Source organism: Apodemus sylvaticus, chromosome 6, assembly GCF_947179515.1.
Source record: "Apodemus sylvaticus chromosome 6, mApoSyl1.1, whole genome shotgun sequence".
Taxonomy (NCBI): domain Eukaryota; kingdom Metazoa; phylum Chordata; class Mammalia; order Rodentia; family Muridae; genus Apodemus; species Apodemus sylvaticus.
This window is the reverse complement of record NC_067477.1, coordinates 113110615-113123719: the sequence shown is the minus strand read 5'-3', so window position 1 is coordinate 113123719 and position 13105 is coordinate 113110615. Positions and strand designations below refer to the sequence as shown.

At 36.2% G+C, this 13105-nt stretch overlaps 1 protein-coding gene and 1 non-coding gene across 4 annotated transcripts in view; one reads left to right on the top strand and one right to left on the bottom strand.

Annotated features, from left to right (window-relative positions):
* The window catches only part of Atad2b (ATPase family AAA domain containing 2B), a 129251-nt gene that overhangs the window by 72466 nt on the left and 43680 nt on the right, over positions 1-13105 (top strand). For all 3 annotated transcript variants that reach the window (XM_052186151.1, XM_052186150.1, XM_052186149.1), the window contains exon 19: positions 12425-12610. In XM_052186151.1, the coding sequence (XP_052042111.1) occupies positions 12425-12610 (186 nt within the window). The remainder of the gene's footprint in view (positions 1-12424; positions 12611-13105) is intronic.
* LOC127688088 (U6 spliceosomal RNA) lies at positions 8106-8207 on the bottom strand. The gene has a single exon (XR_007978550.1). It is a non-coding gene; the product is annotated as a U6 spliceosomal RNA (small nuclear RNA).

The following is a 13105-nucleotide window of genomic DNA, read 5'->3' as shown; positions in this document are numbered from 1 at the left end:
TATTTATTAATATTCTTATGCTAGTACAGTGTATAATACTTTAAAAATGAGCTCATTGTGTTTTTTTTTCTATGACACTTCCTTATTGAAAATACAATGTCTTATAAAAGAAAAAAAAAGGCTTTTCTTTTTCTTTTGGATCCCCTTTTCAAAGCTGTTGTTTCAAAGATGTTTTAGATGTCTTTAACTTAGAGCCTTACCATAAGAAGGGAACAGTCTTTAGTTGCGATGTCAGGATTTATGATAGATAGCAATTAAACTGTGCATATTTGTATCTGTAGTTTCCTTGATTTTCAACTCTTATGAAATCCTATGGCTTATGAAGCAAGGCTATAGATGGGACTATTTATATTTGTTGAGGATTTTATATATAGCCAAACATACATTACAAATAGTATCATTCTAGAACTTGGAAGGGATGAGGGAATACATTTTTGAGCTAAGGGCGACCATGTCATAACCATTTCTGTATCTCTGCACAGTGTGTACATAGTGGAAGCTCATTAGTTTTTTCCCCTTCTCTTTTTGTCTTTTTCCATTTTCATATCTCTCTGTGTGTGCCTGTTTTCATGTGTATGGGCACAGTTGTGGGTACAAATTCATGTGGAGTCTTTAGGTTGACAGTGGGGTACGTCCTGGGTAGAACTTCCATGTTTTTAGGTGAGGAAGAATTCCCCACCAAACCCAGAGCTTGCCAATATGGCTTATCATGGTTGCCACTTTCCTTTGGTGATCCCTTGTCTCTGCCCTCTGAGGCTGTGCCTAAAGGTGGCTGCCATACCCACCTGGCCTCTACATGGGTTCTAGTGATCTTAACTCTAGGTGGCTAATTTGGCAAGCACTTGACTATAGAACCATCTCTTCAGCCCGTCCTGCATTTTTGGAGAGTGTTCGCTCAGTTGGTCAGACTGGCCTGGGAATCCTAGTCTCAGTGTCCTTAGTAACTGGGATTTCAGGTGTCTTATAGTATGCTCATCAGGAAGTACTTGTTAATATTTGAATATTTGTGTTTCCAGTAAATAAGACAAATGTCAATTTGTACTTGAATATTTTGTCCATTTTTGTATGGCTTTTATAACTGGTAAGGTGCCAGTTATAAATACTTGGTAATTGTAGTTATTTAACTGAAAGTCGTTCTCAGATTGGGCTCTTGCAGCAGGAAATGCATGTATGTTAAAAAGTTTATAGTGGTTTCAGCCTAATTTGTCTTTTATTTACAGTTCTCTGGCAATTAACAGTATTTCTTGTAGAGCTTTGTTTAAAGTTTTCTTTTTAAATTCTGTGGTCCTAATATAAAACTGTATAACAGAATTTTGCTCTCAGTTTGTCACACCCTAGCTCTGAATTTTTTCCAGTAACATTTACTTTGATGTTTGCTCATATTTTTCCTTCTGGATGAGACAATTTTGCAGGTTTGTACAAGTAAGAGAATTGTTTAGTGTCATTTCAAGTAAATCCAAATGATGAGCTAGGAAAGTATAAATTACCAAAATTGACTTCAGAAAAGAGAATCTAAATAGTGCTAATTGTAGAAGAAGAAATTGAAAAAGAGTTATAAAAGCACTCAACCTGGACAGTTTCACAGGTGAATCCTTTTAAAGAACACCATCATTCTGATGCTAAGGGAAGAAAGCTGAGAGACTAGCTGAGTAGCAGCTGCAGCTTCTCAGTACATGCAGAGTGCCAAAGGCTGGCCTCCTTAGATGGCAGCCACAGGGGCACATGGCTAAATGGAGCCTCTTAGTTAATGGACAGGTCATTATTGAGACGTGCAAATTGGTTCAAACATTGAGGGAATTAAATAATTAGAACGGCTGCGTTAAGGTTACACATATTGATTGTGATGCCATTGTTTTTGGAAAACCTACAGTATCAAAAATTGTTTAGGACAATAAGAGGATTCTATAAGGTAGGCACTTACAAATGTAATGGTCTAAAACTGATTGCTTTCTTACTATGTTAATCACAATAAGTTAGAAATTCAGTGGATAGAGAGGACAATTTAAAACAGCATTAAGTTTACCTGGGAATTAACTGAACAAATTAGTATGCAAGGCCTAAGAAGAAAAATTAAATTCAATTGAAAGGGACAGCTGAATTAAAAAAATTGTTTTAAATTATTTTTTATACTTTAATTCAGGTATAGATCTAAGTCAGAATAAATGGATAGAACCATAACTGCACAGCTTCATTATTGTGACCTAGATCATGTTGTTTAACTCAGCTGAACCTTGATTCCATTACATATGAAATGAAGATAATGATACTCAGTATGAGGTTATATTAAAAAATAAATACATCGAGTAGGCTTGATATCAGTACTTTCAACATGTTAGCTGTAATCATGGTTTACATTTTCATTGCTGCTAAGACCAAAATGAGAATGCTGAGCGTTCTTTTCTGAATTATTCATAAATTTTAAGTCTAATCCTATTTCTAATCCCACTGTAATTTGAGGGAGCAACCTAACAAGATTTCTGTTTCTTCTAGAAAATAAACATGAGAATGAGAATCGCAAGGTGAATTCTAGAGAAACAAGTTTAATATAAAATTTTTTGGTTTTTTTTTTAAATGGGTATGCTGTGATGACAATAATAAGAAACTTGTACCTGCACAAGAACAGATAGATAAAGTAAAAGACCAAAAAAGACAAAACAAACAAATAAAAAACATACACCCTGACCTCTGTAGAAATAGCATATGATGATAGCTACAAATACAGTTCCTATCAGTAACATGGAAGAAATGGGTTACTTAGTGCTTTTAAAAACTGGCTGTCCTTAACAGGGACAATTGCAGAGATAATCTCTTGTGTACTGTGTAAAAGCATTCACCTGTCAATGACTTGCTCACTGGTCAGTGAGCTGAGGCAGGGTTATAAGGTGGGGCACGGAGGTTCATCCAGACACAGGAGAAGATGGCCATGAGGAACTGAGAACAGGTAACCAGCTGTATGGCATGACTTAGAATAAAATAGATGGATAATTAAGATATGAGCTAGTTGGGAAAGAGTGCCAAAGCTACTGACCTAAGCAGTTATTCATATATAAGAAGTCTCACTTGTTATTTCTGGAAACAAAGTGGACAGGCACAAAAACACACGTTTTCAGATGCTTTAACTAAAGACAGTAGAAAAACAAGACAGTTTAATTTCCCATTTGTTATATAATGCAAACAAATTCTAGATCAGCTTTGGAACTCCAGCTAGAAGAATTCACCATATACTTATCATTTGCCTAAGAAAGTAGTTTCTAAACAATATACAAAAACTAGAACCCAATGAAAGGGACTTGACTACAGAAAAATTTAAGTTTCACATAGCAATGTATATTTCAAATAAAATTAATAGACATTGTCTGGTAAATAACATATTTTTATACATATGTCAAGAGCAAATTTCTTAAATATAAATAGTATTTAAATCAGGAAAGATAAAAAAGTCTAACATAAAAGATTGCAAAACACAGTAAGATATAGTGGTATACACCTGTAATTTTCAGCATTCAGGAAGCTGAGGCAGGGCAATCAAGAATTCACAATAATACCAGGTCATATTGTGAGTATCTGTCTTATTCTCCTCCAGCCTCTGCCAGAGAGAAAAGAACAAATATGCTTTGTATTTATAAGGAGATTGAAAAAAAGAACAGCTAACCAGTTAAAAGATTTTTTTACCTTTACATAAACAGATACATGAAAATCACAAGTTTTGTTTAAAGTTAACAAAAACTTAAAAATTTAATTTTAGAAATGGTGGAGATATTGGATATTTGTATTTAGTTAAATGGAAATGGAAATGTATATATTTTAGAGTATTGTTATGCTTTTTCTTATAAAATTTAAGTGGGTATAACCTTTTGATCTAGAATTCTATATTTAGGAATTTTGCCCCCTAAAGATTTGTTAGCTATAAGAATTCATTGTCAGATGCAGAAGGATATTAGTCATGGCTTTATGTCATTATATTTTATATTAGTTTTATATTTTATGTGCTTTGGTGTTTTGATTACATGTAAGTCTGTATGTGTCTGGTCCTCTGAAACTGGAGTTACAGACGGATGTGAACTGCCATGTGGATGCTGGGAATTGAAACCAGGTCCTTTGGAAGAGCAGCCTAGTGTTCTTCACCACTGAGACATCTCTTTAGCCTTGTGCATACTGACAAATGTAATTTATAGAACAAACAACATTCTGTAATGGGGCACTGGAAAACAAGTCATGTATATACTCCGAGGCCACCGGCAGAGCTGAGGTTGGTTTACACAGGTTGACACGGGAAAGTAAAGGCAGTGTATGTGCATGTGTGCGGTCTGCTCAGAAATGGTTGCTTTGATTTAGGGGCAGGAATCTGTCTAATTGGGAATTATTAAACTTTGCTGTTTGTTTTCTTTTTGTTGTGTGTTTTTAGTTTTGCAGTGATGAAGATCAGACCTAGGACTTTGTGCATATGTGCGTGGCTGGTGCTTTTTTACGGAACTAAAGTTTTCAGCCAACTTTGTTTATTTATAATTACAGTGTAAAGGAAGAAAAAGTCCCACCTACAACAGCAACTAGTGTGTCTGTAACCTCTTCTTTTTATGGCATTTATATCTGACTATCAAGCAAATGAAAGATAAACTAACTTCAAAGGAGATAGATGTGTTATCTATCAGCAGTGTATTCCCAGATACATAGAGGTTGAAGCAAGAGGGTAGTTTCTGTCCTGACAACCAGGGCAGTACAGCGAAATCCTCCTCTCTCCTTTGTTTTCTCTTTGTTTACATATACACATGAGTGGTGCCTGTTGAGTGAGGGCAGAGATTAACCTCTAGGTTATTTCTTAGGAGCCTTGCACTTTATTTTTGAGGTAGGTTGTCTTACTGGAACATGGGTCTAACTGATTAAGCCAAATTTGCTGGCCGGAAAGCTTCAAGTATGTTCATGCCTCTGCCTTCCAACACGGGGATTACAATGCCATGCTCCCATGTATGTAAGCAGTGGGTCAAAGACAGGTGCTACTTCATACTTGGGCAGTAAAAACTTTATCCAGTAAATTGTCTTTCCCAGCCCTTCCAAAATCCTGTCTTTTTAAATAATTTTGGTGGGTTGGGTTGGCTAACACCTTGTAATTCCAGGACTCTGAAGGGTTGAGGTAAGAACACTTCAAAAAGGTATATCTCAGCTGCAGATAAAGTGTATGGCATCTTTTTAAAAAGTCACATTAAACGAGAACCATTTTAAAAACGAGAGTCTGTATTCTGTAGTTGTGTGGTGTGTGTGTCTGCTGTGTGTGTGTTGAGGCTGGGGTTATGGGTCTAGTGTGACAAAGCATATATCAGGAGCACTCAGGGCACCTTTGTGGTGCTGGGAGCCTGGGCCTTTTAAAGAAAAGTCATAACTTGGCTAAATAGGAATCCTATCTTCATAATTTTTGTTCTCTTTCATTTCTGGCTTTCTTTTTGTTGGTTATGTTGATGGTGAAAGTGGGGGGAAGGGTATCAGTTGATAGGAAAAAAATAATAAAAAACCCTTGGTTTCACCATTGGGCTGTGTAGTTTGAGGAAAGTCATTTTCTCATTGCAGTCCATATAAAGCTTCTTAGAGTGCATGTTTGAATAAGCACCCGTGTGGCCAGGGCCTGAGCAGTGAGGGGACAGCTAGACTAAGAAAGACTCTGCCGAGCACTGCTGGGGCCAGCCAATCACTGGTTATAAATGAAGTAGTTTTTCAACATATTCTTAAAAAAGATACTGTTATTAAATAAAACTTTTTATTTTATTTTAAAAATAAAAAGGTCAGCAAATCTGGTTCTAAGTAGATAAGAAAAAAATCCTAGGGTAGTGGGTGTGGTTCAAGTATTAAATCATAGCATTTTAAAAAGTTCAGTTTCATTTCTTTTTTTCTGCCTTCTCTCCTTGGGACTATCTGTCCTGAGGATCAACCCTAAGTAAATGTATAGCAGAAGAGTCAGCCTATGGCAAGTTACTCTTAGCATGCATTTCTCTAATGTATGTGAAATTTTACATTTATTTATTTATTTATTTATTTATTTATTTATTTATTTATTTATTTATTTATTTATGTGTTTATGCATGTGCATACATGTGTACATATACATATACATATAATGGAGGTCAGAGAGCAGCACACACACATATATATGTATATATGTGGAGGTCAGAGAACAACTTTTGGAAGTTGTTTCTTTCTACTGTATGGATTCATGGGATTGAATTTATGACATCGGGTTTGATCAAGTAACTTTACCCACTGGATCCCTTTAACATACTTAATACAAAATGAGTTGGATATTTAATAGTATAGCATGAAAATGAAAAAAGGAGCTGAGTGGAAGCGGCGCACTCCTGTAATCCCAGCACTCTGGGAGGCAGAGGAAGGTGGATTTCTGAGTTCGAGGCCAGCCTGGTCTACAGAATGAGTTCCAGGACAGCCAGGGCTACACAGAGAAACCCTGTCTTGAAAAAAACCAAAAAAAAAAAAAAAAAAAAAGAAAAAGATTCAGTGTGTCTTAGAACTGCTTGGAGAATTTACTGAAATTTTTCTTTTCTTATTTTTTTGGGGGGGGAGAGGGTCTTGGTTTTGTTTTTTTCTATATAGAGTTTCTCTGTATATCCCTGGCTGTCCTGGAACTCATTCTGTAGACCAGGTTGGCCTCAAACTCAGAAATCCGCCTGCCTCTGCCTCCCAAGTGCTGGGATTACAGGCGTGTGCCACCACCGCCCGGCCTTACTGAAATTTCTTAATTTTTGATTCCAGACCCAGAGGTCCTATTTCACTGAATTTGGGATAGGTTTTAGGAACCTATATTTTAAACATGCGCCTCAATCTATTACTATTCTAGGTCTTAAATAGATTATATTTTGAGATCCAGTACTTTGCAGTCTCTGTCTGGCACTAGTAGGCACAATATGATTCTCTGTGTGTTTACGTGCTGCTCTTACATTCTTGAGCATGTCAAGGTGTCCCAAGGTGAATGGGAAGTCTTAGGACATTCGTGGTTGATACCTAAGTCCACACCTAGTTACTGAGCCCTATTGTACGTCCTGAGGGTTGGCAGTCCATAGCGAGAGACTAGTGTCAGTGTGGGCACTGCAGTCTCAATGCATGGAGGCAGAGAGAGACAGGTAATCAGGAGCTCAGCACTATCCTGGGCCAGCCCGAATTACATGAAACCTTTTCTCTTAACCTCCCCCAGACTCGAGACAAAAAAAACAGGACAAAAATCAATAATAACTGTAATTCCACCTTTTTTCCATTCTCAAATGTGAATACTGTCTCCTGTATTGTTCTCATTACTGACTTAGAAAAAAGGATGAATGAATATTTTTTGTTTAAAGATATTATTGTTATTATTATTATTATTAAAGAGATATTAAGATATAATTATTTATATGTGGTGGTTTTTTCGTTTGTTTGTTTTCGAGACAGGGTTTCTCTGTGTAGCCCTGGCTGTCCTGGAACTCACTCTGTAGACCAGGCTGGCCTCAAACTCAGAAATCCACCTGCCTCTGCCTCCCAAGTGCTGGGATTAAAGGTGTGCGCCACCACTTTATTTTTTTTTATTATTTTTTTAAAATTTTAAAAATTATTTTAAGTATCTGTTTAAGGAGGTAGGATATATATGCACGTGAATTCAAGTGCCCACAGAAGTCAGAGCTGTCAGATTCCTCTTGGCCTGAAGTTTCAGGCAGTTGTAAGCCACCCGATGTGGGTGCTGAAAATCAAACTCAGGCCTTCCAAAGAGCAGTGTGTGTTCACAAACCCTGAGCCAGATCTTCAGCTCTTATATATGTGGTTTATCAAAAGTTTTGGAATTTAGGTACTGGATAGTTATGAATAATTTCAAGTGATGAATTAAGTATTTTATTTAGTGAAAGTTTTAGTATTTTTCTATTCCCAGAGAGAAAATATATCTGGAAGTTCTCAAGGAAAGTCATTTGACTCAGTAATATTAAAGGATTATATTTGGCTTAGTGCAGTCTCTCCCTTTTAGTTTGTTTAAAAAATTTCCCATATAATATATTTTGACCATGTTTTTTTCCTCCCCAACGCCTCCCAGAACCTTCCTATTATCCTACCCACCTAGTTTTATATCCACCCTCCCTTCAAAAGATATGTAGCATGTCGCGAATCTGCACGTCATCCTTGTTCGGGTGCCAGGCCAATCTTCTGTATTGTTGAGTTTTAATGTATGTGCAGCTGGAGTGCACATACTGTTGTTTTTTGTTTGTTCACCTGGGTGTCTGGGGTTTCTGTGGCATACGCTCACCTTGAGTTTGTAAACAAATTAAATTGTTTTATTTCAGAATGTGTAATGGTTATTGATTTGAAGTCTTTATAGAATGAAAATAATCAGAAAACTTAACTTTCACCGAGGTCGTTCTGTAGTATTGCTCCAGCTCAGAAATAGCACAGGCGGGCTTCATCACTGGCTGGCTTTGTCCTTATGTAGGAAACATGGTGCCTTTTCTGAATTCTCGATCTTCAGAGGTCATGCAGTGCCTTGTTTTCATGGAAGATGCTCAGTAAATCTTAGGTGAATAGAATATAAATGCAGTAAAATGATATTAATAGAATAAATCACCAGTAATACCCTGTAATCTGATGATAGCAATATACAAAAAAAAAAATCAACTCATTAGTGCTTTAAAATATAGTGCTTTTTATAAAAATTGAGTTTTAGCTCCCCAAATTTTATTTTTAGCTATGTTTCATAATTTTAGTATATTAAGTTACTGACACTCTAGAAGTTTCTTTGACATAAAATTGTTTGCCTCTTGCCTGTGATAGCCCCTCTTAGGTAAGTCAGAGTATATCTGGCTTTGAGTTTTCTACTTTATTCACATTTGCATTTGATTTTTTTATCCAGATTTCAAGATTTTTAGATTTCATTTTTTAAACAAAGTGGTTTGTAATGAAGCTATAAATTTTTAACTAAATCATGCGTAGGACTGGGTATATAACGCATTGGTAGTATACTGACTAAACTTGTAATAAGCTCTGAATCTGATCCCCAGAGCTGCCAAAATAAAGAAAATGGCAAAAATTTCACACATTGAACTTGTATGCACGTAGTGCTGGGGAGGCCAGCCGTCTGACACACATGAGGCGAGTGCTCTGCCCCAGATACTTTAGTGTGCTGGCTACAGTACTGCCTCCTCAGTTTTGCTTTTCAGATCATTAGAACGCCTATAAACATAAGTGCAGTTTATATCATTTGTGCCCCCTTGAATGGGTACTTCTAGTTCCAGAAAGCTGAGTTTTGACTTTGATATTTGGCATAAGTAATTTTTGATTTAAAAAAAAAAAAAACCTTAAGGAAAATTAAGTCTGGTTAAGAAACTGTAATATCTGGGTCAAGAAGGAAGCCAGGAAGAAATGATCAGTGTTCACAGACACTGGAACTTGTTCATTTTACGTGTGCAAGAGTGCTGGTCATGTCAGAGGTGTTTTGAAACGGTTGGTTCAGTAATTTGGCCTACTGTCTTTTTTTCTCTATAACAGTTTTTCTGTTTTCTACTACACCTTGCACATCCACCAATCCAAGACACCTCATAGGTGAGTATTTTTCTAGTTCTCAATGGCATCAGTAGTTCCCAGCCAGTTGCCACTTCATTAAAACTAGACTCTATTTTTCCTCTGAACTAACAGGTATTTGGCTTCACAAAGACTATTTTAGTTCACAGCTTTAAAAATTACCAACATGGGATATAGCTCAGTGACAGAGTACTTGACTGTTGTGTGTTCTGTTGGGTTCCATCCTCAGAACCCTGCTTCCCCAGCACCAAAACATGGTCTAATGATCATGGGTAAACTGTTGAAAGGCTGATTTTACATTACTCTTCAACCAACATCCCACAATTCATAATAAAATTACATTTCTTTGATGTTTACACTCTTAAGAATTTTAAAATGCTAGTTTCAGAACATTCATTCATTCATTCATTCATTGCTTCTAATTGACCTTGGGTCTTAGAAAAACTATGTAAGCACTTCTTCACTAAGTCACTCTTTTAGCTCTCCTTTTGAGTTTTTAGTATAAAACTGGGAAATGAGAACAAGTTGGTTTTATATATAAAACTATGAAAGTATACCATAACATCATGATATACAAACCGAGGAATTAAAAGGAAAAATCCTTCAGTAGTGCTTTTTAATATTTCTAGAAAGTAAACATGGTTCCCAACTTAAGGCTTAGAGGAAACATTGTAGAAATAATCTTGTAGTCTTCTGTAGTGAGATTAATTCTCGAGAGTCATATCATTATACTCATGGGTTAAAAAGGCTAAGCCTTTTGGATTTTTCTATATTTGTGTTAGACTCATCTGCTTTTCTAACCTAATTTGTAAAATTTTATTTAAAAAAAGAGGATATTTTAGGGGCATTGGAAATAATAGAGTATTACATTTAAGTTATAAATTTTAAAGAAGACTTGATGAAAATAAAAAAGAAATCTAAACAAAACCTCATCTCTGAGAACTGACTGAGTAGGTGCAGCTCACAGTTGCCCGTGAGCAGGGCACTTGTTGCCTGCATTGCTTAACTTCTGGCTCTAGGAAGGTCTTCTTATCCTTAACCGCTGTAGTGGCTGCTCACGCTGGCGCTTGTGGTAGCTGGGTGTTCTCAACATGGATTTCTAGACCGTCTTACAGGAGGACTAGAATAAAAGGCAGAGTAATTATGTAGAGGCTTGGTTTGTTTTCTCCTGTACACCAGGCATGAGGTGACTTGTAGTGGTCATTTATGAAGTTTGTGAGTAGTTTTTGTTTGCTAGTCTTCTTAATTTCTCTTCCTCTTAGTTTTCCCAGCATAGACAGGAGAACTGCAAAGTAGCAGTAAGAATTAGTTCCTCTCTTCCTCATACCATGCCTGCTCTTGGCAGCATGTAGTAATTTTTTTTTAAATGTCTCAGTTGCCTTTGCACTCCTGTGTGGTTCGTTCCTATTGCCAATTATTTATGCTTGTTCTTTTTTTTTTTAATTTTCTATAAGAACTTTGAAGAGGGAAAAAAATCACACATTACCAATATTTAGGATAATAATATTTTTAGTAAAGGTCAGAGCTTGTGAGTCCTGAAGAAACTGTGTCTACTGCTGCTGTGGATTGGTGGATATGCAAATATCGAGCAAAGGAAGGAACAAACATTTCCTTTGAAACATGTGTCTATATTTCTTCCACCTTGGGAGAGTCTATTTGAGCCTCTGTCACTTATAGTGTTGGCAGCACCTTTTATTTTATTGAAAAGGTTTAATGTGTGAAATATTAGTGAATAAACTTCTGTAATTGGTAGGACGCTCATGAAATAAAAATAGTTCTTTTTATTCTTTAGAAAATTTCTAATGACTTGTGTGCTTGTGTATGTGTGTGCTGTGCTGTGTGTGTGTGTGTGTGTGTGTGTATGTGTGTAAATCTTGCTATGTAGCCCAAGCTGGCCTCACACTTGCTCTGTAACCCTATCTGTCTTGGAACTTTCAGTCCTTTTGCCTCAGCCACCTTCATGTTGGGAGTATAGCATGCGTTACTACATCTGCTCTTAGTCATTTGTGTTAGGTTCTTATTTATCTTTTACATTACGTGTAGGCTCATTGGAATGTATTTAAAATATGGGAAATAGCTAAAGAATAGAAATTTCTAGTTAGAAGAAATATTGTCAGATGTTAAACATTTATACCTAAACTTGTTAAAAAGATTGCATATTAACATGCAGGAGTTCAGTGTTGGGCTCAACAGATGTTAGCTCACGTGCAGAGGAGAGCAATTCTACTTAGCAGTTAACTAACATCCAGTCTGGTTCTTATGTGTCGGCAGAGCGTGATGGGAAGGATGGTTTTAACAACTGAGGAAAATGCCGTTTTAATTTTCTGACAATGGAAGTATCTCAGAGCTTATTGTTCCTCTTTAGAGAAGTAAGACTCTTTTGTAACTATGAAGAATTGAGTGATAGAGATGAATAAGTATATAAGCAGAAAGTCCATTAAATTTAAGCTCTAGGATAGTGCGTCTTGGTTAATATATATATATTCTTGTATTCAGTGATTTTTAGATACTGCTTAAGTATTTCAAAAGTGCTGCCCTTTTCTTCCTTATTGAAGTTCACTAGTAACACTAAAATTACTATAGTAATAGAGGTGTTATGCTTATTTTTTACTTGCATCATTTTTAGTGGTGTACCTTATTATTTGTACATGGTAAAAACAATTTTCTATCTTTGTGCTATTAATATGTATTGAATAGGAGTAGTTAAATTATAAAATACTTTTTTATATATGGTGAGGCAAGAGTACATAGGAGTTACATATGTAGGCTTTTGTATCCTATCTTAGGAAATTAAGTTTGGGGATGATTGACATATTTAATGTATCCAGGGGTTAATGTGTAGGCTTTAGAGTACTCAATTTGAGCTTTTAAACACTGGTTCTTTCCTTAGATATTTCGAGAAGCTCGAAGAACAGTACCGAGTATTGTTTACATGCCTCATATTGGTGACTGGTGGGACGCTGTCAGTGACACTGTGAGAGCAACTTTCCTGACACTGCTGCAGGATATACCATCCTTTTCACCTATATTTTTATTGTCTACCTCTGAAACTATGTACAGTGAGCTGCCTGAAGAGGTAAGAATGCTTAACTGTCCATTTGGCCTTATTACATTGTCGCGAGCCTAGCCTTTAACGGCTGAGTCATGTCTCCAGCCTCCCTTATTATATTGTTAAAAAATTGTTGACTTATTAAATTAAACAACTTTTAATTAGAATAAAAATTACAATTTTATACCAAATCTACAGCTTTTTAGCCGCCATTCATGTCACTGTTGTGAAGATGAGACAGTTGCATGCCTACAGTAGAGCCTGATGCATGCAGCTTCCTCAGAAAGCCTGAGCGATTTCATCATCCGACCCTTTATAGTGCCCCTCTGCATTCTTTGTGACATCAGTTGATAGGATGCCACCTGTAGAGTTAGATTTTATTTGGGTTAAATATTATTGTGCATTTTTCTTTTAAAAATTATACCTGAAATTTACTTCTGAGTTCAAAGTAGAGCTATAGTTGATTCAGGGGAAGAAATTGGTTTTGAATGAAACTCATCAAAATTATCTGTCTGTCTACTC